At 39.9% G+C, this 27,544-nt stretch overlaps 1 protein-coding gene across 3 annotated transcripts in view; it reads left to right on the top strand.

The window, feature by feature from the left end:
* PARD3B (par-3 family cell polarity regulator beta) overlaps positions 1–27,544 on the top strand; it is a 392,403-nt gene that overhangs the window by 289,705 nt on the left and 75,154 nt on the right. For all 3 annotated transcript variants that reach the window (XM_071434745.1, XM_071434744.1, XM_071434743.1), the window contains 2 exons: positions 5,051–5,161; positions 20,687–20,983. In XM_071434745.1, the coding sequence (XP_071290846.1) occupies positions 5,051–5,161; positions 20,687–20,983 (408 nt within the window). The remainder of the gene's footprint in view (positions 1–5,050; positions 5,162–20,686; positions 20,984–27,544) is intronic.

Genomic DNA, 27,544 nt, shown 5'->3' with positions numbered 1-27,544 from the left:
GCTATAGCAAATAGAATGGCAATAAATACTGCAAGACAACATACATTTGGTATTCAGAGACTTTATTTTCTTAATGTTTCTGAGGGGAACGATTTCAGTTGTTTGCAGGGCACCCTTTGAAATTAATAGAAATAGGATAATGCCTCACTCTTGCACAGCATATTTCCAACAGCTGCATATGGGCTTTTCCCAAAAGCACAAAGTGCTCAAAGATCTGTTCACATAAAGAAAAACCCTTTATGTTTTTATTTACAGGAGAGCTGTCCTCTGAGTAGTTGGAACATTAACTTTCCCAACTGAAAAGTGTACTAAGGTAAACAGGGCTGTGTAACATCTTTAACTGTGCTTCCCAGGCATTTACAGTGAATAATCAAAGAACTGGGGCATTCACTCAACCTGGGAAGGCATGGATTTATTTCCTTACTGTCATTGCAATGACCAGTGGCTTCATTTGACATAAATTGATTATAGATGGCTATAGAATGAGAAGATAGAGCTGATCCATTTGTTTTCAGGTCTTCTAGTTATATTTCTCCATTTGTTATAAAAGGTTTTCACAGTAATGAATCAATCAGATATTAAGTTGAAGCAAATTTGACTGTGCACAGTATAGCAAAACAGACATTTTAAAAATTTGTGTACCATACAATTTTTCAGTAATGTTTTTGTTCTGCTGACAATACTATTAATATGGAAGGCAGATTTTACCACAGTCCAATTATTCATTGCCTGGAGAATTGGCATTTTCAAATCCTAAAGCCATTCAGTTTCCATAGAATTTTAATATGGACTTGATTAATTCCATAGTATAATTTGACAATAGATTTTATCCTGTTCTTGTTGAAATCAGTGGAGGCCCTCATACTGATAATATGATGAAACCTAATCTGATCATGCAGCAAGTACTCTTACTACCTCTTTTTTGTTGTTGTTCCAATAAGCAGCAGAGACTATTAAACCTCACAAACCCATGCAAAATTACAATGGCTGGAAGTTAATTTTATCATCAGAAGCCTATGGCAATTAGAACACTTCAGTGAGCAGACCATAACTTTTAGGACAGGGTGTATAAATTTAGGCAGAGATAATACTTGGCTCTTTGTGGTTTAATGCTGTCTGTGTATATTTCTTTTCTTAATGCTGTTAAATTTTTTGCTGCTTTTATTTTCTAATATTTGTGCAAGATTTTTGTTGAGCTGAAAAACATAACAATAAGAGAATGGAAAGAAAAATAATAATAATAAGAGAATGGATGTTTAGCAATGGGCAGAACAGGCCAAAAAAAAGAAGCTACATCTGAATATTTCCCTAGCCTTGAGCTATATGCTGCATACTTAGTTTAACAAGTCAACATTTTAAGCCCACACAAATCTATCTGAAGCAAAAAATTGCAAAGAAATAGTCATAGAGTCATATCATGGTTTGGGTGGAAGGGACCTTAAAGATCACCAGTTCCACCCTGCCATGGGCAGGGACACTTTCCACTGTCTCAGGTTACTCAAAGCCCCATCCAACCTGGCCTTGAACACCTCCAGCAACTCCAGTTTCCCTGGGCAACCTGTTCCAGTGCCTCACCATGCTCAGTGAACAATTTCTTCCTAATATCTCATTTAAACCTACCCCTTTTCACTTTAAAGCCATTCCCCTGTGTCCTATCACTCCTTGCCCTTGGGAAAAGTCCCTGTCCATCTCTTCTCTAGCCCCCTTTAGGTACTGGAAGGTGCAATAAGATCTCTCCTTATTGAACTTCTCCAGGCTGAACAACCCCAGCTCTCTCAGCATTTCTTGATAGGAGAGGTGCTTCAGCCCTCTGACCACCTTTGTGGCTTCCTCTGGACTCACTCCAACAACTCCACATCCTTTTTTATGTTGGAGGCCCCCAGAGCTGGATGCAGCACTCAGGATTGAAGCGGTCCAGCTGGAGAAAGATTGATTGTCCTTCTCGGACGTCCCGGCTGGCCATCCAGCACCGCTAGCAGTATGGGGGCATTATCCCAATCTCCGTGGTTTGGGACAGCACCTGAGGCAAACGCTCTGTGCTATGCCAGCAGCACTACCCTGTGGTAGGACGTGGCTTGGCTTATGGCTATGGTCAGCAGAAAAAGAAGAGAGCACCCTCCAGCTGTGATGAATCCAGGTTTACTGGGTACCAGGGGAACCGACAACCAAAGAGAACGAGGGAGGGGTTGCAGCAGCTTATAAGGAGGGAGGGACACAGGGGAGGAGTCAGTCCTTGGACAAATAGGGTTTCAGAGGGGAGTGGGATACAAAAGATTGACTTAGGGAGAGCACCAATGGGGATAACCTGAGGGTGGGGCCCCAGCCCCTGAGCCAATCACTTGACGCTCTAGCTGGAAGCTTCTAGAGAGTTCTAGAGAGAAGGGTGGGAGCACCGAGTGACGGACAGGGCACCAGGGAGGGATTTGAGAAAGGGCACAATAATCTCCAAGGCAACTGGGGAGGAGTTGGGATAACTGGCAGCATAAAGGAGGGAAGGGAGAACCAGGGCAGAACCATTGCATGATAGGGGGAACAGAACAGTCCAACTTAGAGAGACACAACACAGGATGGGGTCCCATGAGAGTGGAGTGCAAGGGCAGAATCACCCCCCTCAGCCTGCTGGCCACACTGCCTTCAATGCAGCACAGCAACAAAAGTTGTTTTCATCAAGACCAACTCATTATTCCCAGTTTATAATTACACTGAAACTTGCCAAATTTATGGCAGGAGCAATTCTACCAGTGAACAGCACTGTTTTTGAAAGGTTTGTCATGTTGGCAGTTCTTGCAATCAAAATTGTCACTTTATTTTATTTAAATGTATTTCTCCAGTAAGCAAGAAATAATATCTAGACTTGAAGGGACGTGTGTTAAAGACTTGGTTTTTTTACGTTTCTCTTGAGTATGCAACATATCCAACTTCAACTCCCTGCAGCAATAAAAAATGCCCAAGAATAATGTTTTCAAAATCAATACATGCTGCAGTCAAATATGAAACTCCACAAACCTATAATTGAAACTGTGAGAGAAAAGCAGGCAGCCTGAATATAAACAAAGTACCAGAGCTGGATTATGACCAAGATGCAAGTGTTAATATGGCCTCCTGAGAAAACTGCAGTGAGACCTTGCCAGCATGAGCAAGTGTCAGCAAGCAGGGGTGTTTCAGGAGCAGCTTCCTGGTGCTCATACCCAGGTGATTTCTTGTTTGGCTGCCCAGCATCTCTGTAGAGAGTAATATATGCAGAGTTTCATTTGGCTTTTCTTTTTCACCTGGGTAATTTCATACCTGTGCACCCGCCTTATTTTGTTTCTCCTCACTCTATGTACAACCTCTGTATCTCTCATGTTTCCTGACTGCTGCCTTCACTGCCACCACCACCTTCTCATGGGGTGTGTGACTCCAGTCTCTTGGAACTGCTGGAACTCGGAAAGAAGCAGTGAAATCAGTGTGCTGCTTTACACTCAGGAAAAGCGTGGAAAGTATATTCTGTATTTCTGCAAGTGCTGAAATGAGTAGGGACCATGAAAAAAGAACTGAAGATTGCTTGTAGACAAGGTGTGTGTTTTGAGCAAAGGATCCCTCAAAGAATACAAGACACCATCTATCTCTACAGCAACACATAGGAAAAAAGAGAAAACTATAGAGGCTCTCTGCTCCCCAGCACAGTCCATGACAGAGGCACTATAAAGCATCTCATGTTACTACCTGTAGTATTTGCCCTTTTGATTAGTACCATATGCTATGTGTCTCTCTCTCACATCCATCATTCCCTTTCTAACCAAGTTCTTATTGTCTGGAAGACTTGTTGCAGAGTTCCCAATCACTTCATTTGACTACAAGCTCAGAATTATTAATTAAATTCACAAAAAAATTGGATCATTATCTTATGAGCCTGACTATTTGCAAAATTTCTGCTTTTGTCTGTGGAGAAACATAAAGTCAATGATTTACAGCTTAAGTATAGTCACAGTAGTTCAGCTGTTCCACTTGAGGCAGTTTGGGCTGACATGAAAAGTAAAAAGCGTATAAGAAAGATCACGGGGGCAATGCTGCAGACTTTCACAGAAGAGTTTGAGATTTTGAGTCAGAGTAATTAGTTTGTGATATTTATAAATATTGTATATTTAATCAAGAAGTAATTACTTTTCTTTACATTGTTGTCATGCATAATTTGCAGTGGAAGATACAGATTGATCATTTACTTGTGGAACTGAGAATTTTAAATTTGTGCAGAGGAGGGGAGGTTTTTAAACTTTTTATTTGGTCCATAATTCATGAGCATATTTGACCCCAGTATTCTGTCTAACTCCACCAGAAATTAAATGTAGCTCCCCAGTTCAGCCACCTTTTATAGGCTGGGTAAAGCAGCCTTGTTATGCATATTTGTACAGTGTATAAAACAACAGTGCAAGCCCCAAACCCACTGGGGCCTCTGGAGGACTTTCACAGCATAAATATTACATGATGGTATATTACTAGGCAGAAAGAAAACCCCAGAAGTTTAAAAAAGAGTTCTTATGAACTGTCTAGGTTTGTACTCTTAGAACAAAGCAAGATTTTATTCTTTCTGATTGCATCTTCATTTAAACAAAGAACAAATGCTAAAATTAGGGTGTCATGAATGAGGGATAGTAGTTACTGGTAAGAGCAAAATGGTGGCCCAGTCTGAGTGCTGGCACCACAGCCACTGCAGGTGACTTTCAGAGAGCTGTCCTGTGGTAAGAGGAGCCTTCAGCCACTTTAAAATGTGCCATGTAATATTTCAGCTCTGCAATGCCCTGCACTTCAGGTTTGATGGGGCTTTTCAACTAAGTTTTAAGCAATAGCTTTCAAAAGTACAGAGTCCAAATCAATTTGTAACCAGTCCTTCTTCTTGCCTATGGCCCAGGTAATACTGATACCATATCTTGCAGTGTGGGAAATTTATGAGTCACTAAGATAAAAACTCAGTGTTTTGATTGCCTAAAATTTCTGTGGTTTATGATAGATAAGTACTGTTTTTTCTTCTGAAATTATTTCCTCATGACTCCTTCTTTGATATCTTTAACAGATTTGGAAAGAAGAAAGAAGATAAAAGTGGCAAGGCAGATCAGAAGGGGACTCCAAAGCAAGGCATGCTTAAAGAGGAGGAGCTGGAGAAAATGAAAGATGAGCGTGAAAGGTGAGTAAATGGCAGGAGCATCTTTGTTCATCAAGTGAGAAACTTCAGAGCAAGGGGTTTCCTGAGGAACAGCCAGTCAGCCTGTCCCAGACAATGCCCACTGCAGTCAGGTCCAGGCAAGCCAGAGCATTAGGCTGGTCCTGGCCAAGTCAGAGCTGCTGTGTGACAGAAGCTTGTTGTTCTGCAGTTTCTGTGAACTTCACTGTTGCATTCAAATCCCAGCTTCTGCTTTAGCTGGTAAAAATCAGTTCCTTCAAAACCTGTTCCACCTCTGCCCATTCCCAAGGCCAGCTGACTTAGTAATTTTCTTCTCAGCTTCTCTACAGCAAGAACCTCCTCCCTTCTCTCCTGACAGTTTCTGCCGTTGTTTTCTAGCACTTCAGACCTCTTTGGCTTCAGCTGGCTCTGCCATTAGATAGTAGTTGTTGTACTTTGGTATGTTCTTTTCTGCACAGTGTTTGCTGGTAAGCCACATGTTGCAGAAATAAATATGCAACAAATGTTGAATATGCTGAGGAAACACCTGGAAGAAAGCAGGTTCAGATGGTTCAAATCAGTCTGCAGAGGCAGGAGTCTGCCAGCAGTGGGGTGGGCAAGAGGGGCGAGGCAAGAAGCTGGGTGAGTGCCTGCTAGGTGTTGTTGTATTTCTGAGGTAAGACCTGAGAGTCTGTCCTGTTCATAAAATACACCTTTCTATGCTCTTAGTGAATTCCTTATCTTTCCAGATTAAGAGATTTTACAGTTTTCTGCTTTTCCCCATGCCTACTCTTCAGAAACCGGAAATATTTGTCAGTGTCAACAAGGTTCAGAAAACTCCTCTTTCCCTTTCCCCAACTCATCCAGAAGTACTTCATATGCTGAAAAAGGTCTTTGTTTCCCTCTGATGGCTGCTATCAGAAAAGTTGAAGAGCCCATAGTTTTTGGCTCTCAAGAAGTGTCTGCAGATGCTGTAAAACTTTACAAGTTGTAGTAATACATTTTGTCAGTGCAGGCAGAATACTTTTCAAAGGTCTCTCTCCTTCACTGGAGCATCCTGCTCCTGGGAGAGGGAATGGAAGCAGACATGGTTCCTTTTGTGCAGTGTTTCCACATGGGTCAGCCTTTGTGGTACTGCCTAGTGCCAGGGAAAAGACTCCTGCTTTCATTTGAGTCATGCAGTGTGTGGTCAGGCCTGTAAGTGGTAGCTAAAGGATTTGATTGGGGAAAAAAGTCAGTCCAAACCCTTGAAGTCTGCTGCTAATTTTTACTATTTTAAAAGCTAGCAAGGTATCTAGTTACTACAGCACTGCTACTGGATATGCTTAGCCAGTGCTTAAGTATTTAGTTCATCTAAGTTAAGTAGTGTCAGGAGAAACTTTGTACCATTTGTTTTAAAATTTCTGTGCCGTGTCCTTGATTTTTGCCAGATTGATGAGTGCCTTTATATTAAACTGCTGACTCCCAATTTGGATACTGGCAATTTGAGAGGTATGTGTCCTTCATTTTAAAGAAGCCAGTGTCTTTTATTAGGATCCTGGCAAGCTAAGAAGCATGTATCCCATCTGTTAAAGGGCCAGTGTCATTTACTAAAATGTTGGCAGGCTGGAAGGAATGAACCCTTCTGTCTAGAGGTCTAACATTCCAATTGGACACAAGATAATTGTTCTTAATATTTCTTTAGCGTTGTGTGCTTTTTTTTAATTACAGTCACTGATTGACAGTAACTTGGTACGGCTGCATTAGGAACTGGCAGCTCAATGTCTTCTTCATCCTGGTTTCTCTAGTTATGATTTCAGTTTTGACCTGGAAGAGCTTGTGACTGAAATGGAGAACAGCAGGTGTGTTGAGAAGTGGATGAACCAAGATGATATTTTTAACTCACTTATTTGATTCTTCTTCTGTAAGGCACAAAAATAGGAATATCACACTTTTGTATCAGGTAGTATATCTTCTATCTCTGAGGGATTAAAATTAAAATTTTTTTTAAAACCCAGAAAAATAGTGAAGAAATTTTCCCTATGTTATCCTCAAAGGAATGCAACATGAGCCATAAAAACAGGCAATTTGCCTCAACTTTCTAAATGAAGTAAGAGCATGGCTGTGTGTTTGTCCACATAAGACTACCTACAGTCTTACTATTGAACCCTTCTTGAGCTGGTCATAAAATAGAAGAGGCTCTATTTTAATTAGACAAAAATTATATAAAGAAGCTACTTCTCCTGTATGGGTAAAAACTGTTTGGGAAATTGATTAAAATTACTAAGGAAGCATTACCTGACTTGAATGTAGATCAGTCCTTTTGCTTAGTTGTTGACTGTTCACCTAATGATGATGCTCAATAAGACAGTAAAGACGAGTTTTACAGCTCTGTCCCAAGATTTAGTAATTCTATAATGTAATTCAAGTCCAAGATTTTAATGCACATATTGGCAAAGAAAACCGTGTGGTACATTCACACCATAGATCATCTGCTCCTATGACTTCACTAGCTGCAATCCTGCATTATTGGGCTCATATTTATAAAACTGAAGATTTGTAGAACACATTCATATTTTCAGATCTGTTCTTGTTGAGTGAGATGAGTGTATGTTAAAACTATGGGAGATGTAATAGTAGAAAATACTAGAGAAATACAGCAAGTTTTGTCCCCTGATACCTGTGATCAAATCCTATATTTAATATCTTGAACAAGCTAAAGTTGCTTTTCTAACATTTAGCCTTTCTAGAATAACTAAATGCACATCTAATTTTACTTTTCTGAGATTAGCTGTATAACTAATTCTTGTTCGGATCCTCAATTCAATTATTACAATCCTAAAGTGAGATTTTTTGTTTAAACAGTTTTCTTAAATGCTGACTGCCTATCATACTAAAAGATACTATGATTTGTCATCTGTTTGTTTTCTTTTTTTCAGAGGCCATGTTGTCCATTTTGGACACTAGTGGAAGAGGTTAGAGTAGTTGATTTTTGGGCTGGGTGTGACAGGATTAATGATCAAGTGCTTTTCAGCATCTTAGCAGCTGTGGAACTCGCCTGGTTTTGGATATTGGTTTTGCATGCAATATATGCTTGGCAGCTCTCCAAAAAGCAGAATACTGTTTCAAGATCTCAGCTGAGAAATATTTTTTGGTAGGAAGTGCATTTTCAGTTTACAGGACTAGGCTGTCTCTCATAGTTTTGCAGTTTTTTGATTGGTATTGGATAGGCACAACAATATTTCATAAAATCCCGGGGATGGGCTTTCTGTACAGACTGCAGCCTTCTTCCAGAAATTTTGACAAGCTTTAGACATGCAAAAATGTCAGATGTGTTCAGTGCACAGTGCTGTGCAGTACAAGCTCAATGACTCTGGTTCTGATGGGAAACATCAGCTCTTGTGTAGGTGTGCTGCATGAGTGTAAGCCCATCGTGCCTAGAACAGGTTGGATTTCCTGCTTGCACAGAGAAGGAATTGAACAGTGCATGTGCAACAAGTCTGGCACATCCAGAATGTGTTAGAGCTAGTGGGCGTATGCAGACAGAGTATTCAGTGCTCACTCTGTAATGCAGATGATTCCCAAAAGGACAGGATTTGCTTGCACTTTGGTCCTCAGCATAAATTTGCCTGGCAACTCTTTTTATGGGCTGCCAAGTTTCGGATTTGAACCTCAGAAAGTGAAAATAAATTTACAATTTTGCTAGCCTAGTAATTTCTATTTCCATTCCACATTGTCCCAGTCTCAGTTTTCAGAACAACTCTCAGTGCTGCCATGTAGCTGCAGTTCTCTGAAGCAGCCCCACATCCTGCACTGAAATGCTGATATCGGGTTTTTTTGGGTTTTTTTGGTTTTTTTACTGCTTGTATTCCCTAGCAATCCTCAGCGAGATGAAGGTCTCATTGTGTTCATTGCTGTTAGGGAAGCTTGGGCCTGACCCCAAGCACTTACAGTTGAGGTGGAAGAGAGAAAATCTGACAGGAAAAAAAAAGTGTCCTCTGGGTGGGAATGTGACATGCAGGCAGTGCAACTGCTTGTCCAGGCTCCTGAAAAGTCCCTGTCAAGCTAAGAATTGATTCCAGACCTCAGCCCCAGGCTTCCTTTCTTTTCAAAGCCAATACTTTATTATACAACTACTACTTCTGCAAGCCTCAAGTACTGAACAGGAACTTTGGATGTTAGGCATTCCTTCTTTAGTAATAGCCTTATCTGTGTCAAATTGAATATGAATTCAGCACCTCCTTTAAATTATTTTCTTCTCCCCCTACCTCCTTTAGTTTTCATTATGCCAAGGTTATGCAATGTCAGGGAATTTTGAGTGGGAAAAGACAGGAGCCTCATGATAGTTCAGGAGTATTGGCTTAACTGGGGGTACAGTTCTTTGAGGTGGTGGCTTGTCCTTCCTGACACAAGTCACATGCTTCATTGGACTGAGGCCTTATTTTAAATAAACTCATTGTTTCGTTCATGCTTCAAAGAGTTTGGCTGTAATAAAGCATGTGCTCCAAAGGTCGAGAATCTGCCCATAAAAGGAAGAAACAAATGCTATATCTGAGGGTTATTTTGATCAAGCTGACTCAAATCTGTATTTTTAGTGTGTTCAGTGTAAATTACTCAGAATTTATCATTTTAACGATAGGGTGTTTGCTACATTATTAAATACTGGAAGAGGCCATGTCTTTTCCTTCCCTCAAAAAAGATTTCATCTCTTCCTCCATTTCTTTCCCACTCATTTTGGGTTCTTTTCATTTTCTAACATTTAAAAGTCATTGTAAAATGAACTGGATAAATACATTAGATGCATGAGTTTTACACATCATAATTTGCCTTTTAAATGCAAATAAAGTGACTATCAATTGAAAGAAAAATATTTTTTCCTGTTTCTTTAGTATTATTTTACTGCAATTTTCCTACTGAGACCTAAATTTCTCTTCCAACAGAATTGAACGGTTACTTGACATTAGAATAAAATTTACAAAATGAAGCACCTTGTTGAAAATGGGAGGATTTTTTAAAGTAGCATGAGAGTTAATTAATGAGGAGGCACTCCATGTGAAAAATAATCCTCTGCACATTTTTGTGGGAATAGTTTTGTTAATACAGTCTTGGTTTTGTAGTCCTCATCGGAGTTAATTGAGGAAAATGTTTTAATAGTATTGAGGTTTGAGCAGAGTGTTAAAGAAGCAGAAGGAGTATCTGGCCCCTGCTTTCTCAATGTATGAACTGAATGCTTAAGTTATACTGTATCTAAGATAGGGGTAAACTAAATGGTTTCAGTTTTTATATTAAAGACTGACTTTCCTTTACTTTTCAGAAACCTTCCAGCAACTAAAGAGCATTTCTCTTGTCTTATCAGCCCTGATGCTTGTTGCCTGTTCCCATAGTTAAAAAATCAATACATCTGGTTTTGATATTTGGCAAACAGAGGTTTAATTTTGCAGCTGCAAGATCCCTGCACGAAGGGATGCATCTTACAGAAATAAAAACATTTAGAGTCCACTTAGAGAGGAGAGAATACTTGGGAGTGAAACTTCATTCCCTTTCTGTCAGCATTTGTTTTATTATATTTAATTACAAACAGTTTGTACGTTACTGGAAACCAAAATGAAAATGAGAATAGATGGATATATGGCAGTATGGTAGAAAAGCCAAATTGCTTTGAATCAAAAGTTGAAATTCAGACTGTTGCAAAAATCAAAGTAAGATTTTTTTAAATGCATAGTGCATCTTAGCACACGTTCATACGCGTGCACATTGTTGGCGACCCCATGTAGCTTTTGTTCCTGTGCATTCCACCTGCCAAGTCTAAAAGCATTATTATGGCTGTTTAAAGTTCATATTGATCTCTGATAAAATGCTCATAATTGCTATTCTCACCATTAAGCTCTGTGCTAAACCACATGCTTTTGGGACACCTGAGCTTGTGCATCATTATTTATTAAGGGTTAATCCAACATGGTATATCTGTTCATTGAGTATTCCTGACTTTACAGCACAGCTAGGTCCTGTGGTTTAGACAAAATAAAGTGTTGGATGTGATCCCAGTTTTAATACTCCCAATTTATTATAACCATTGAACCCTGATCAGATCACAGATTGGATTGGATCCCAGTTTTTTAAATGTCCCAATTTATTGCTGGCTTGCAACCCTGATAAGAATACATATTTGATTAAGGCTTCAGTTTTCAAAAATTCCAGTTAATTACTTTTAGATTTTTATTAGATCATAGCTGTATAGTATGGTATGTTGAAGTTATGAAAAAATTACTGGATGCTGTTGCACAGGTCAAGGTCATAGTTTCATTTTGTGCTGACAGTATGAAGTTATCAGATTTCTGTTTATTACTGTGGCAGCACTTGCACTGGACAGGAGGACAGATTAATCCCAACCCATTGATTCTGAATGATTCTCATTTTAGATCTGCTGCTGCTCTGCATACCAGAACATGTAATAAAAACCTACCATGGAACACTGGGAGATTGATGTTTGGTTTTGAGTAGCTGAGGTGGATGGGTCTCACCTACTTCCACAGGTTTTGTTGTAACTTTAGAGCCAAACAGCAATTTCAGAGCTGCTTCATGCGGCTTTTTTACTGCTGGAGGACATTTTTAAGACAGCCCTAGGTCTGCAGTTGGTCCCAGATTGTCCAGGTTAAGAACATTAAGAACTGATGATAACAAAGTGGCACATGGAATTGGCCTTTTTCTTTAATTGTCACAGCGCAATTCCAGGCATTGCACACTGATGGAAATAGCATTTCTAGCTGTCATAGATGTGCTCTCAGAATGTAAGCATGGAATTCTCATCCAAGCCATTTAGCATCCTTGTTTTGCTCATCATTGAGGCACTGGTGTGATCTGGAGACATGTTTTCACAAGGTGTGCCACCTGTCCACCTAAGAGGTCAGAGCAGCTCAGGGGCAATGGCTTAAATGGGCCAATGCATGGTTCTCTTTTGCATATATCAGAGTTTTATTACTTGAAGTTGTTTTGGTTCTATAAACCTGAAATGCTGCTAGAAACTTACAAGCCAAACTAACAAAGTGAAATAGGCCCAGGTACTAGCCAACCAGCCTAAAAGAGTGCTTTCTAGGAGATGGACTATCCTGGCCTAGGGATTTCTTTGATGCAGTACTGAATGTAGGTCAGCTCTTGCCCACTCCGGAATCAATAAGAATTACTTGGAAGCAGCATTTCATTCCTTGCCCTTCCATTTGTGATTTATGACAGTCTATCATAAATCGTTGGCATGCACTTTGAAGTAGTGCCACAGCAGAGAATTCCTGTTCTCAGACTCCCTTAGCTACTACAGCATAAAAATGAGAATGCAACTCGTGGGGATAGACTGGCAGGAAATCTGTTTGCATGTGTAAATCTCCATAGTGATCTTAAACTAAGATACCTGAAAGTCTTAAAGCTTTGACTGCTCAGGCAAAGCTGAGTTTTGCTTTCAAATCAAGGAGTGTTAATTGGAAGCAACCTGTGAATCCCAGACTAACAGATGGAGGCTGTTCCTGTTCTTGTACTGAGAAATTCTTTTCAATAGGTTCTAGGTTCAGTGTCGTGTAGAATAATGAAATGTGCATGGAGTATCGTATCACATGAAGCTAGGCTTGTTCCTTCTGCTGCTAGGATTTCACTCAAATGAAGGCATAGTGTTTATGCAGTTGCAGAGATGGTTGTGTGAACTCATGAGATGTCACTAGGAAGGGGAGCTGCAAGGACCTGTTCAGGAGATGTCCCATGAATACCCCCTTAGTGACAGAGGTGGCCCCGGGGACTCAGTAGGTGCCAGTTTTCCTGGGTCTGTCCCGAGTTGTGTTACTGCATGTGGTCGTGAATGTTGGGTTTTCATGAGGTGTCAGATCAATGTTGTGCCTTCCCATGGTCATGACAATGTCTCTGGTATTTTTCTTAAGACAGTGTTACCAATCCTCAGTGGTTTTGATTGATATCTGCTACAGCAATTGCTGGAGTCCAGTAAGTCACTGGCAGCAATTCAGTTCATAGGTGGATGTTTCTGTCTCCCCATAGCTTTTCTGCAGGTGTACTGTGGTTGCTTTATACTTGTTCTCTGTTTATCTGATGAACTTCTCTGAAACAGTTTGTTTGATGTGTCAGTTGGAGAGGTTGGAGGGATGATTATGTGACTTTGACTGCAATTGGTATTGTGTGCCTTCCTGACATTAAGTTCCCAATATCTAAAGTGTACACAAAATTAAGTCTTCTTTTCCAAGAGTATTGTGTTTTAAGTCTGTTTTCCTGACTGTTTGTTCCAAAATGAGTTAATCTTCACAAAAGGGACTCGGGTACAATATGCACAGCACCTTACATATCTTCTTAACACCAAAGTGCAAATGACAGCAACCTGAGAGTTCCTTTAAATCACCACTGGGAGGTGGGCCTTGCAACTGCAGCTAAGGGGTGCAAAGTCTGCAGACTCAGGCCGTTTTGCAGGGGGGAGTTCTTAAAGGTGTCAGAACATCTCAGGTGAAAGATGTCAGAGTAATTTTGACAAACCTGGAATGTTTCCATTCCCTAATCCCCATTGTCACAAAACAAGGAACATCCTTTTGACAGGACACTGAGAAACCTGATCTGTGCAGTCAGCCTTGTTTTCAGCAGGAGATTGAGCAGGATAGCCTTCAGAGAGAGTTCCTTACAATCTAAATTTTACTGATATTGTCACTTCAAGATGATAACTCCAGGGTAGTTGTGAGTAAAGAAAATTGTATAATGCAGTAAACTATAGACTATAAAATACTTGGTTTTTCTGATAGTTGGCTTTCTTAATCTGCTGCATTTCATACCCAATGTACGACTAATGTGGACAGGCAGAAAAACTTTCTCTGATTTAATAGCGAGGGTAAAAATCATGTTCTCATTGAAGTTCATAGGACAGGAGAAAACACTGACCTCATTAGAGCCAGGATTTTCTTTAGAGGGCAGGATCCTGTGTAAGCTGGTAATCACTCCTTGTCACCTCTGAAATAAATGGAAGAACATTAAGACCTCAGTCTTGTCTATCCAAAGCTCCCATTCCTCATTTTGTGGTAGGAAAGGGCTATGTTTCATCTTCGGTTTCTCATAATCTTAAATTTTAAGGTTGCCATAGCTCTATCTCCTTCTTAGGTTTTTCTGTTCTCCCTTTCTTTTCTTACAACCCTCCAAAGGCAGCTTCTTTGGTCAGTTCAGGATTTTACAGACACGGGGTAGTTTTCTGGAACAGGCAAGATTTTATGGATTGGTGGGTTTTTGTCTTTTGGGCATTTAATGGTGCTACAAGAGCTGTATCTTGTTACCCTGAGTCTCTAACTCCCTTGAATTTGTGGCTTGTCTTTCTTTATTTCTGAGACTGTTTCTATTCTTGTTTACAATTACAGTTACTAATTATGGGGGAGATGTTCAAATCCAGCACAATAGAATGAGCTGGAATGAAGAAAGACTTGCATAGCTTAAGGGAGGATGTTTCTGACAAATATGGCTCCAGTAGAATAACCTGAAAGATAATATTAAATTAAATAATGTTTGATTCTTCATGAGTCCATATCAGATGTCCTCTGTTTGCTGGCAAGAGGTGGGTTTTTTTAATTTATTTTTTTTAAATTATGAGGCTCGCCTGCCTCTTGAGTTTTGTTAGGTGATGTTGTTTGAAAAAATAAAAATGAGTGTTCTCCTGATAAAAGAGGCAGGTTTGAATAGAATTGTTAATGTCATTATAGGCCATGCCTGTCTGTAAAACGATTATGAAATTTTAAAAAATCAAAAGCACTGTACTGAAATTATCTCCTCTGATACTCAACTGAAATATACCCATTCCCATCAGTGATTATGGCTTATGAATGTCTAAAGAAAAGATGTATTCATTTCACTATTATGTAAATGAATGAAAAAACAATATTTTAGTTACCAAAATATATTTTGCTAGCAGCTAAAAAGGAATTAAAACATTAAACCCAGTGGAAATCTAAGTGACCTCCTGCAGAAATAGGCTGCATGCCTCTAGACAACCTGTTACTCAATATATGTATGAATTAGGTAAATGAGACACAAAAGCAGATACTAAATCAGATGTAAATTGAGTAATCATTAGAGTATGTAGATCTCAGAGAGAGTCACATGAGTGGAGAAAAAAGCTATAAAGTAGTTTTTATTCTGCTGTTCTCAAGGAACAACTGAGTAGAATGTTTAGCATCTCAATCATCTCAAAAGACTTTAATGATTAGGTCCTCTTACATTTAGGTATACTTTAAAGTGGTGGTATGCACACTCAATTCGCTCCTTTTATTCTGCTCCTCTTATTGCAAATGGAATAGAAATTATCCTAAAGACCTGTGGCCCGGTTTCTTTTACATGTTTTGTCTCTGCTTTTATTCCTTCTTCTCCCCCAGGAACTTCTTTCATTGACTTTGACAGCATCTTGCTCATTCATGCTGTTCATGCTTCCCAAAGTCTGTTACTTTTACACCACCATATAAGAAATTTTACTGTATTCATTTGAAGTATAAACAAAGTCCCTTTATTTATACATTACTTTGGTTAGCAAATACTTTTTTGGGTCCTGCATTTGACTACTTAGATATGCACCTTGGTGCTCAAAACATGTCATTCTTTGTGTTCTGCTCAGTACTAAGTACATGGTCAATGCATGGTAAAAAAGAAAAAAAGTTACATCACTTTTACTCTTTCACTGGAAAGTCAGAAGAAACAGGGTTTTCTCAGAGCTCATGGGGAGTGCAATGGAGGAGGAGTTCAAGCACCTCCAAAACTGTGCTTTTTGTTGTGGGCCTGTTTTGGTTATCCCTACATTCAGCCAGCTGTTGTAGTGTGAAATGCAGCCTTGCAGGTCTCCAGGTAAGAGGGACCATGGTCTCTCCTGGGCCAAGCTTGCAACATGCAGGTTTTCACTCTGGTCAGACCTGGTGGCTGTCAGTGCCACTGAGTTGCTTCTGGTGTCTCCTGTTGGGCAGCAGGCACCCTGTCTCCAGCCTGGGAGATGTGAGTCAGGAGGACACGAGTGTCCGAGTCTTGAGCTGATGCACAGTGACCCTCATTAGCCCCTGCCTCGGTGTGCAAAGCTCATTTTGAGCTGGGGCTGCTGCTGGGCTCCCAGAAGTGCAGGTTGGGCTGCAGCTGGTATCTTGCTGTTTATTTCCCATTGAAGGCCATCTTTGGGCTCCACAGCTTCTCATGACCCTGGCCTTCTTTGGGCTACTGAATCAGTAACATTAAGTCCTGTATTTTAATTTTCACACAGTCTTAGAAGCTTCAGCATTTTCTTGTTGCCCACTCACAACTCATCCACCCACCCACCCAGCTTACAACTGCTGGGCCAAGAGATGAGCAGTATCTCTTACAGCTTTTCCTAGCCCTCACATTCCATTCCCAAAAGCATTTCTGGGTCTTCTCCAAAAGTCACTTCTGCTCAGCTCTTCTGGAGTTTTCTTGAGGTAGTTCACATCCCTTGCTGCAGCTGCTTCGCTCTGTGTATTCTGCAGTCTTTTAATCCAGCTTTTGCCTGTCAGTGTCTCTGTCACCGATGTCAGGCTAAAGCGTTTTACATTGTGTTTGTCACAGGCGGTGAATACATATGTGGTCATTGACGGTAGCTCAGCAGAAACACAATAACTTGTTAAGCCACAGTAACTCAATCGTGTGTCTGAGCTGCAGCTGGAAGGAGCTGTTTGGGCTGTTAACCCTTTCCTGGCTGCTGCGCTCTAGGTGTGTGCAGCTTTTCATGTGTTGCTAGATGAGAACTGACCGTGTATGATTTGAGCGGCTATGTCAGAATGGAAGAGTATTTGAGGGATAAATGAGAGCTTTCCTTGATTTATAGCTTTGGGGGTGTGCTACTGAACAGTACATGAGATGTACAAAAGTGTTTTCAAAATACAGTGTCCCACTTCCAGAAGTACAGTATATATAGGGATTCTGTCTTCATTTGACTTCTACAAATGCAACATGTTTTCAGAAAGTTGTCTGGAGTTCTATTAAGGTTATATATATTTTTATCAAACTATATATTTTCTGAAATTATTTCACCTAGAATCAACTAGGTTGGAAAAGACCTTTGAGATCATTGAGCCCAACCTATTTGTTGTGGGGAAAGTCTAGAGTAGGATACATTTTTGAATGCTATTGAGAAAAAGATGGGTCACAAGAAAAAAAAAAGAAAGGGCATTTCCTGATATGGCACTGCTGTTGCCTGTCCTGGCTGCTTCTGTGCCAAGACTCTGTTTTTACAGAAACACAGCTAAAGGGAGTTGATGCAGTTGTGCAGGGGTTTAACTGCAGAGCACAGTGTTCAGGTGGTGAAAAAGAGCAAGCAGAATTAATATGAGATACAAAAGGAAATATGTTGATTTCCCTTTATTCTGTATGAGTTTTTCTTTTCCCTTTCCCTCATTTGGAAGTTTGTGGAAACTTTAGTGCCTCACTATATTGTTGAGATGGTGATCTGTACCTCTCCTTAGCTCTTGTTTTACTGCCAGCATCGTAGTGCTGAGGGGCATTTTATCTTTCTTCACAAATTTACACCAGTTGTTTAACCAGACCCATCCAGCCCTGCAAGGTGGGGGCTGTCTTGTAGTAACTGTTCAATGAGTTATTTGCAGTTACAGTTGTGTTAATTTAAAAGTCATGGTTTTTTAGGTTGGTAGGTTGGTTTGGGGGGCAGGGGTTGGGATGGGGAATAAAGATTTTGCTGTTTCAGATAGGGAGAATTTCAAAGGCACGTGGAGAAATGGTGAATGACTAGAGGGGGATACAGAGAAATGGCCTGCTTAGTAGAGTTGGCAGAGCATTAAAGAAGTTATGGAACGAACGGTACTTTTTTTTTCCTCACTAAAGAATTCCTGGGGATCTGCTGGTATGTGCTATGGATAAGATTGCTTAAAAACTGTGTGAAAACACGATGCCCAAATACAGTGTGGAAATTTGAAACTTCACAAAAATGTGAGAAATTTCACAGGTGAAAAACATGTGAGAAGGCATAAAAGGACAGGTAAATAGAAAGAAAGAAAAAACAGCCATCTGATAGTTTGTTTCCCTATATGTGGATTGAAATGAAAAAGAGATCACTGAGCAAATTTTATAGATTTGTGCAGAAGAGTAAAAAGAAAACAAGAAATATTAGTGCAATTGTAATAGATGTATTGAAAGGATGAAACATTGATCATAAAGAATTTCACATAGCCAGGTATTGACTGGTCCATATAATATAGAATGGAAATAATTGTTTTTGAGAAGATTTGACTTATAATACTGGCAGCAATTGAAGATTGTGCTCAGAAGGAGAAGCTGAAGAAGCTAGGCTTATTCACGGGAACAAAAGAAAATTGTGGTGACCTAATTCCAGCTTTTGTTGTGCAGAATATACCAGTATTGATAGCAGGACAAATTACTCTTCCTATCAGACATGAAAGCAAGATTAGCGTGATGCTGCTGGCTGCACTACTCTTGCTTTCAAAGCAGTCTCAAATACCTGGGGGACCAGTGATGTACTGGTCCAGAGAACATGAAGGCTCATCATTTTCTGAGAAATTGCTGTGACTCATCTCGGGTCTGTGCCGTGCCTTCTGCACTGACATGTGATACGACCATTCCTTGAAATGCAGTGTGCACCCATTTTTCTGCCTGTGTACTGTGTGTATATCTACCCATGTGTGCCATAGGACTTGTATCTCATTCCTTATATTCCTGCACTGAATTCGATGTTTAGGGCGTTTTGGTCTCAAATTGAGGGTGAAACACTCCACAGTTTCCCAGGTTTAACAAAATGAGTGACCTCAGCTGCACTCCTAAGTCTCGCCCTCAAGGCCTTTCATCATCTTGGTTTCCCTCCTCTGGACACACTCCAACACTTTGATGTCCTTTTTATGTTGAGGCACCCAAAGCTCAACCAAAGCACATGCTACCCAAGGTGGGGCACACAGGATTTGAGTATCAGAGAGGAGAAAGCTCATCTGCTTCACTGGGGGAAGGCAGAATGAATAGGGGGCACCCATCCCCCTGACAATTGTATCATCTGTGAAAACTCCTCCTGCTATAAAGTATGATTACATTTTAAGTGTTGAAAACCAGCATCACCCAGCACAGTTAATGGAAATGTGAAATGGGAAAGCATGAGTGGTACACATTAATATACCCAAGTATGTGTCTAGAAAGGCGTGTTGTTCTTGTTAGAATTATTTGTGAACCTTTTTATCTACAAATTGTTTCCAAAGTATTAGCATTTGTTTTATGATACAAGTCTAGTGAAACAAAAAAAGTAGTATGAATCCCATTCTGCACTTAGTAGTTCCTGTCTGTCAGATGGAAGCTCCCAGTGTGCTCATCATTTTTCTAGGGAACCTTTTTCTCCATGCCTTTTAAAGACTTTTTCTAGAACACCTATATTTTTCAATATGCAGGGTTCTGAGCCCATTAAGCCTTACTTGGATAATCCAGTCTGCCAGACCCTTTTCACTTTTACTCCTCACAAATTATTCTGTTCTTTCTACACTGCTGTTGCACTTCCAGTTACAGTCAAAAGCAAATGTTGACTTCTGTCAGGCATTGCATCTCTGTAGCTTTCTTCTGTTCCTTGTTTCTTCTTCCATGCTCCTCTATTTTCTGTAAATCCTATTTATTACATACCATGGTCAGCATTCTGCCAGATCCATCTCACTGCACTTAATTACACTCTGTTGAAGAGTAGCTGAGCAGTTAACAGAAGAGCTCACCGTCTTGCTGTGTATTTTTTCTCTCCAGCAGGAATGTTGAATCATTGAATATCATCTTAACTTGAAATTTACCTGAATATGTTTTACTATTCCAAAGAGATTACACAATGGCCCTGATTAGCAGAAGCATTTTTTAATACCACTTAAGGCTTTATCACAGTGGAATACTGCCAGTAACAGTTTTTAATTCACTTATATGTACCAATTCCTTTCTGTCAAATTTCTCTTAATTTCTTTGCTGTTTTATTTTGTCCCTATCCACTATATAATAGGGCGTGATTTTCACATTTATTTACCCAAAATACATTTTTTTTAAATTAAATCTTCAGCAGATTAATTGTGGTACTTTGATTTGAGACCGTCTCTCCATTTGTGTTCACATTTAATGTGCCGTCTCTCCATTTATGTTCACATTTAATCTGCTTTTCACAAGTTAATCTATTTAGGAGAATCTAGGTGGGTCAAGTAACCAGGGTTCAGTAACAATTTTACTGGCTAATTTAGATACAAAGTTTCAGGATTTGGTTAGGTATATGCAGCTGCAATGTGAAAGGTAGGTGTAGAATTAAACCTCTATGTGTCCATGCATCCACACTTGTGAAAAGCCTCACTATATTCAGCATTAATTTTTTTTCATCAGAATGGTGACCAAGCTTGGTTACAAAGGTGATTGCCAGAGATAAAGAACAGAATTGCTGCATGAACCACTCTGTTTTATCTGGCACCAGTTTCACAGTGTACTGAAAGCTTTAAATGGTTGGGTTCAGGGTTGGTGTTTCAAATTTGCATGATGGTTACTGTTAAAGCAGATCCTGTTTTATATTTGTTCTTTGCTTTTCATTGTTAGGATTGGTGCAAAGCATCAGGAGTTACGGCAAAAGCAACTGAGAGGCCTGAGTGATTTTTCTGCTGGTCCTGGAGGACCTGACATTGATGATGATGAGGTGGATCCAAACTATGCCAGAGTGAACCACTTCCGTGAGGCTTATCCCCCAGGAAGCATCTACAGACCCTCATCACCAGCAGTCGGAGAAGCCTTTGTTTATCTGCGGGATTCTTCCTCAGCACCAATGGAGAGGGAGCACTTGGAAGGACTGTATGCAAAAATAAACAAGCAGCACTACCCACAGACTTCTGGTGACAGGTAATATTGCCACCTGGCATTACAAAAAATGACAGCTTGGTGGGGAGGGAGCCTGGGCCTCAGCAGGGGGTCAGACATGGGACTGTTCTGATGGCCCAAACCCCTGAATTTACTGACTAGAAAGCCATAAATTTCCTCTTACCAAAAGCAAGATTTGCTGCAGCAGTAACCCCAGAGCATCTGAGCAAGACAGCAGTCAAACAGAAATCATTAAAGAAAAGTCCATATTTCACAAACAGAATGAATGAACTGACTGCAGTCCAATTCCTGCACTGCTGAAAGAGTGTTTTTTCCTCTTTCAATCGGGAAAAGTTCTTACCCTGCAGCAAAAATAATCTCAGTTTTCAGATCTCTTTCAATCCTGTAGATCATCAAGTGTCTATTAGTAACAGGTTTTGTGTGATAGCATGATATATTGTATATGTTTATGGTTTAGATTTTCCCAGCTGCGTGATATTACACACTTTCAATTAGTTTGGGGAGAGGACTGAGAATCATGGCATTTTTATGCAGACTGTGAAGTGTGGCTCCACAAGACTGATTGCCTTTCACAGCCTTTCCAATAACTAAGTGGGAAGGGAAGAACAATTTTTAATCCTTACTGTCAAGCTTCCAGCACTAAAGAAAGCTGGTCAAGCTTTTTCCTGGGTTAAAGGGAAAACAAAAAATTCCTTTGAGTTGATAAGTACCCACCATTACGATGATTTTAAAACTGGTTACTTCTGGAATTCGGGGCTAAAAGAACATGAGACTTCATTTGTGGCATTAGTATATCAATGTTGGCTTTTTCAAACCAAAGTACAAGTGTGTGGGCAAGTCTGTGTGAAAGGAAGAGGGCAGACATGGGGGACTTCAGGAACTGTACGTGCTTTGAGTTCATGTTACAATCTGTAGTGTCTCCCCATAGCCTCAATCCGTGCCATGTAATACCACACTCGTTAATTTTGGAGAAATATGCCAGCACAGATATAGGAGTGTTTCCAGTTTGTGGCATCATAGTACTTTAAAAACATCTACTGAGTCATTGTTATAAATACTTATAAATATAATAAAACTTTCTGACGTAAATCTATGTTCATAGCAGGGAATGAGCCAAGTATCTCTCTCTTTCTCACCCAAATACAGTATGGTAAAATTCTTTCCAAACATAATGACAGGGCTTTTTTTTTTTTTCTTCCATCTCATTAACTCCTCCCCTACTGCATAAAAAAAAGAGGTAGTGATCCCAGCTTTTTACTAGCTAGGGGGTTTCACTTTACTAGAAAAGTCTTGAGGCAGTTGTAACTGAAGTCAAACGAAAGTTGCATGTAGTAAAGGGATCAGAAACTAAGTTTGTGCTGACTCAATAAACCAAGATCTGAGAATTCCCAGTGGAAGATGTCTAAATTCAGGTGTGTGTATCCTCCAAATATGAACATATATATATATATATATATATATATATGTGTGTGTATATGTGTATATATATATATATATGTAACTCAGGTGGAGTAAGACATTATTATAAAAGTTGCTTTGTAATTTCAGTTTTAACAGGATTTTATAGATTTACATTTAAATGTATCATCACTTTTGAAATGAGACTTGTCTTTCCATGCAGAAAAAAGAAATGCCTTCTTCTAGTAGATTGATTGTATTGTGGTTTTGACTACACTGAATGAACTCTTGACTTTCTATGGGGACAAGATTGAAGTACCAAGCAAGTTTGGATTTGGTATTGGGATCCTGGATTTTAGTGTGGATTTAGCTGTAATTGCATGGCAACATCATAACTCAGTTGGAAAAACTAAACCCAAAACATCAAGCAGGGAGGAAAAGTTACCTTATAGCTGAGCCCATGATCAGAAGTCACACTTGAGAGGCTCTTCCATCTGTACTGAAAGACCAACAGTCCACAACTTCGCTTTGTTGAATTTCTCAGGCTTGTAACCAGATTAGGAAAAAAATAGGAAATGTGAGATTCTTATTAGGCTGTCTTTGTTCTTTTTTTAAATCTTTCTTTTCTTTGTCTGAGAGACAAAATGGTGTTGTTATTCACCAGCAGAAATGTGCCAAACATGAATAATTCTATGTGAATTTATGCAGTGGGTCGTGAGGTCTCAGCCAACAGTTGTTGAATAAAGTGTCAACTTCAGGCAAGGAAATCTTTCTGTGCTAGAGGGAGAGTATTGAAAGGAGAAAGAGATGTGGCAAGAAAAATCCCTGGATAACACGTTAATTAAGAAAACAATCTGCTTCCAAGGGTCAAGTATGAAAACTACCTTGTCTGCCTCAGAATGATGGGAAAGGGTTATAATGGATGGTTGTAAGCCAAGCCACGGTTATTTTGTGTTTGTGGGGCTGAACATTTATCAACACATTGGTCATGTAAACACTTATGCTTTGCTCTTGATAGCACATGCATGCTTTCTCTCAAAGTTTTGCTGTTAATTTTACTTCAGATTAATGTTTTTTTCTCCCACATGTGACTCTCAAGTTATAATATAGTGCATGGAGACTTAATCAGTGACTAAAGTAAATGGGGCTAGGAATAGAAGGAGGATTTGAACACAGAGAGAATAGATTACTTCATTTCGGTCTGAGAGCTCCAATTATATGTAGCATTATGATTGAGAATCAAAACTCATCGTTTGAAACAAGAAGTTAATTTTTATTTTATATTATTTTTGCAGAATAATGTATTAGCATAATTAATGCCTTTTAAAAATGGGAGGCCATTTGCAAAAGTATGAAACTTAGTGGACAGAAAAGAGCTGTTCACATTTTGCATATGCTTTCCCTTTTCTCATCACCAGAATCCATTGCATATTCCTGGTTCATTCTTTGCTGTAGATTCACAGTTTAAGCTGAGAATGTCCCTCACCATGCAGGAAAGCAACAGGCTGCACATGTATGGGCTCTGTTGCTGTAATCAGGATGAAGTATGTTTGCTGCCTCCAGCACTGCTCCTCAGGGCACACACAGATCTGCTTCACATCGCTCTTTGTGCACTAATGTCCCATTTACCTCCAGTTGCATCTGGCATCTCAGGGGCTTTTTGCTTTGGGTTTTTGGGGGCTTTGCTTTGTGTCTTATTTACAACTGTTGTGTAATGTTCTTCTGCACTGCTTCACAATTGTTGACTTTCATTCCAACGATGACTATATTCAGTGAAATAGAAGTAATTTTTTGTGTATATTTTGCTGAAAGCTTTGGAATTCTTAACTAAGAGAGGTGCTATATAAATGTAAATTGTCCTTATTAATGAATATAGTGAAAGCATTAGCATGATCAGTGTCTTCTGTGAATTTTAAGTTAGAGTGGAAAAAAATTAGCTGGCAAAATCACACATTTCTTTGTAAATCAAGCATTTTTCTGTTTATTTCTAATTAGCCACAATTTTCTGTAATGCAAATGGCATCCCTAAGGATGGTGCAGCCTGCACAGCCACCTTGTGCAGCTGGGGAACTCACAGGGTCTTTGCCTGAGCCGCTGTGCCTTTCCGAGCCTGCAGCAGAGGCTGTGTGATCTGTGGCCCATATGTTCCTGAAATGGGTGGTAAGTCACATCTCCGAGTTTAGTCATCAAGGCTGTGCCATGACAGTGCTAAGCTGCACCGTGGCAGAGCCTAGGTGTCAGACCAAAGCCAAAAGAGCAGATGCACAACACTATAATCACTTAAATGTCAGGCATGTCACACGGTGAAACCCTTTCTCGCATTTCGAATAAACAATTTCGTCTTTTTTCTTCCCGTGAAGATGGTGCTGTCAAGTATATCCAAACACCCCAAGTACATCTCTGGAAAGGTTCTAGAGACTTTGCTCAACTTATTTTCTCAGCCCAGAACTATGAAACATTAAAGTCTGATGCCAAACTCATTGCCAAGTATAATTCTTCACTTATTTATGTGACTTATCTTGGGGAATTTCAAAGTGCTGGTCTGACAAAAACGAATACAGTTTTCCTTTGTTTAGCAAGAATAGATTCAGAGCTGTGTCTTGTTGCAGTTTAAAAAAATACCAATAAAAACCAAAACTCTTTTATTACATAGGAGTAAAGTCCAAAGCCCCAAAGTCTGATCCAGCTTTTTTTGGTTTTTTTTGGAGATGCTGTTTGGGGGCCAACTATGGAAGATCCTAATTTCTGTAATGGCAATTAATTAATTGAAAAATAGATCTTCCTTGCTTCAGGATGAATGTTCCCTTATGGCAACTTGCAGTCTTTCAGAATTCTCAGTATAGCAATATGCAAAGTTGAAAATGGGAAAATTAAATCCATACCTGTGTGTCCCTCACATCTCACTCTCAGAGCTGGCCTGAGTCAACAGACAGAGAGAGGAGAGAGATGCCAAGCAGTCTGCCTCTCCCTCTAAAAGATCAAAGGAAGATATTGCTGTGCATGTCCTGAGGAACCAAGTGCCACATGTAAGCAATGTGTAAGCCAGAGAGGAGGGTATAAAAGGGTCCAGAGTTTTAAAATTTAGCAAAAAGAGCATTTTTTACTTAAAGACTAAATGCTTGTCTTTTGGGCAGATATGGGCCATTCCCATCCTGCTCAATCCAAAGCCATAGGAATCCCAAGCTGCACAGAAAAGGATTTGTTGTAAAAGGGTGAGCTGGGGTTGCCCAGGTGTGGCATTTGGCCATGTGTGTCTCGTGCCAGAAGCTGAAGTTTGCTCTCAGTTCAGAGCACCTTGGGCATTGCTCATCGTGCATCCATTTACAAACCTTTCCTCAGTGAATAGCATAAAAGCAATCCACTGCTCTAGGAATGGATGGTCCTTTACTCAGGGAAGATTATTCTTTGAGATGGATATCATGGAGGCAAGGTGGAAATTGAATGAGGCTGTGTAATATCTATGTCTCTTTGCCACTGTACCTTGCATTGCTGTGGAAAGAGAAATATGGTCATGCATTGGAATGTTTTGATTTACAAAGTTTGACAAGTACAAGCAAGGTATATAGTTTCTCTTACCCTAGAGCCTCTTCTGCTTGTTGTCCTAAAATCACCTGTGCCTTTTCTTTGTTCTGAACTACTGTACATCCCAAGACTCTCCTTTGATTCCTCTGGAATTTATTCTTTCTGAAACATACCACAGGGCCTTCTGAACCTTTGGCTGTCACCTGGTCACTGCTTCCCATAATGTTAAAACTGAAAACGTAGTGTTGGGCAACTTACTGTCTGTCCTGGCTGATAAATTTCTGACAAGTTAAATTTAGAGTGGCATTGGCAGTACAGCAGAGATTCCATGGTTTCTGGGGGCTCTCAGTAGAGCTGTCCTGCTCTTGGAAGCAGGGTAGTCCAGAAAGCCCTTTGGCCACCAGTTCAGTGTAGGCTGTGCCACTGGAGTTAGACTTGTATTGTGTATTTTGCTCCTAATGCTACTGGCTGTTTTCTTCCTCAGAAAGGCTGCATACTCACTGTGCCAATCAGGGGAAATGTTGGGTAACTGGACTGCCTGAGGAGACATGTTTAAACAAGCCTTGGGTTTATTTCCCACCTATATGGGGGAAAAAGTTTAAAATCTGTGGATAGCATTCAAGCGAAATTACTTAATGTTTAGAGTTCACTCTGCTTTTTCCCAGGAAATCCTCATCCAAATCTTCCAACTTTGGCACCCAAGCCCTATCAGTCATTTCTCACAAAAACCCAGATTTCATGGAACTCAGGTGACCCTGAGCACTTTGGAGCGTGTCTAAGGAGAAGGAAGTTATCAAACTGCTGCTGCTGCCATGTAATGTGTGCATGCTTGTTTGAGGCCATGCATTCTTCAGCAGAAATAAATTCTGTCAGGAATAGTCACAAATCTGCCTGCGTGCATCCTGCCTGCTAGGGCTTGCATTTGGATCACCTCACTTATTGACAGATGTGTAAAATTTTATATACTGCACTCCCACAACTCCCTTGTGAGTGTTCTGCTGCAGATGCTTGGGAGCCTGAGTTTTGGCAGCTGTGTTAGGCATTCAGGTCTAGGTTGGGGTTTTTCCCTCCAGCCCTGTCTTTTCTTTTGTGATATATTATTCTATGGAATTATTTTACATTAATTCTGCAAATATACTGGTAATGTCCCATTCTTTCAGCCGTTTGGATGCAAATGCAAAAGTCAGGTCCCTGAAGAGAAAGCCAGGTCTGTTACTGGGAAGATGAGACCATAGCAGAGGCTGTAGTGAAATGCAGATGGTGTTGTCAGCCTCTTAAATGTACAAATAAAGACAAAGTGAGATCGTCCATGCAGCTGGAATGAAATCATATGGCCTTGCATGTGTTCCTGCCATTGTGTATTTCCTAGTGTGATCAGAAGATGCTAAATTCTGTTTTGTGCAGGATATAATTTGACCAAAAGCTCATGCTTGCCTCTTTAACCAGCAGCAGAATGATATTAACTTTTCTCTGTGCAATTTTTTTAACAAAACACCATTTGATTTTAAATGCTAATATGTGTGTGGTTAATTAAGAAGCCAGAATTGACCGTAAGGTTGACTATAAAGCTCCAAGAAAGAGAGAGGAAGATCATTACACTTCTGCTTATAGATAGCTATTTGTGAACCAGCTGATAATGTGCAAAATTAAGATTTTGTAACT

The sequence above is a fragment of the Agelaius tricolor genome, unplaced genomic scaffold (genome assembly GCF_023055355.1).
Source record: "Agelaius tricolor isolate 1412-34295 unplaced genomic scaffold, bAgeTri1.0.p SCAF_10, whole genome shotgun sequence".
NCBI lineage: Eukaryota > Metazoa > Chordata > Aves > Passeriformes > Icteridae > Agelaius > Agelaius tricolor.
The sequence above is the reverse complement of the archived record's forward strand: the minus strand, read 5'-3'. Positions and strand labels throughout refer to the sequence as shown.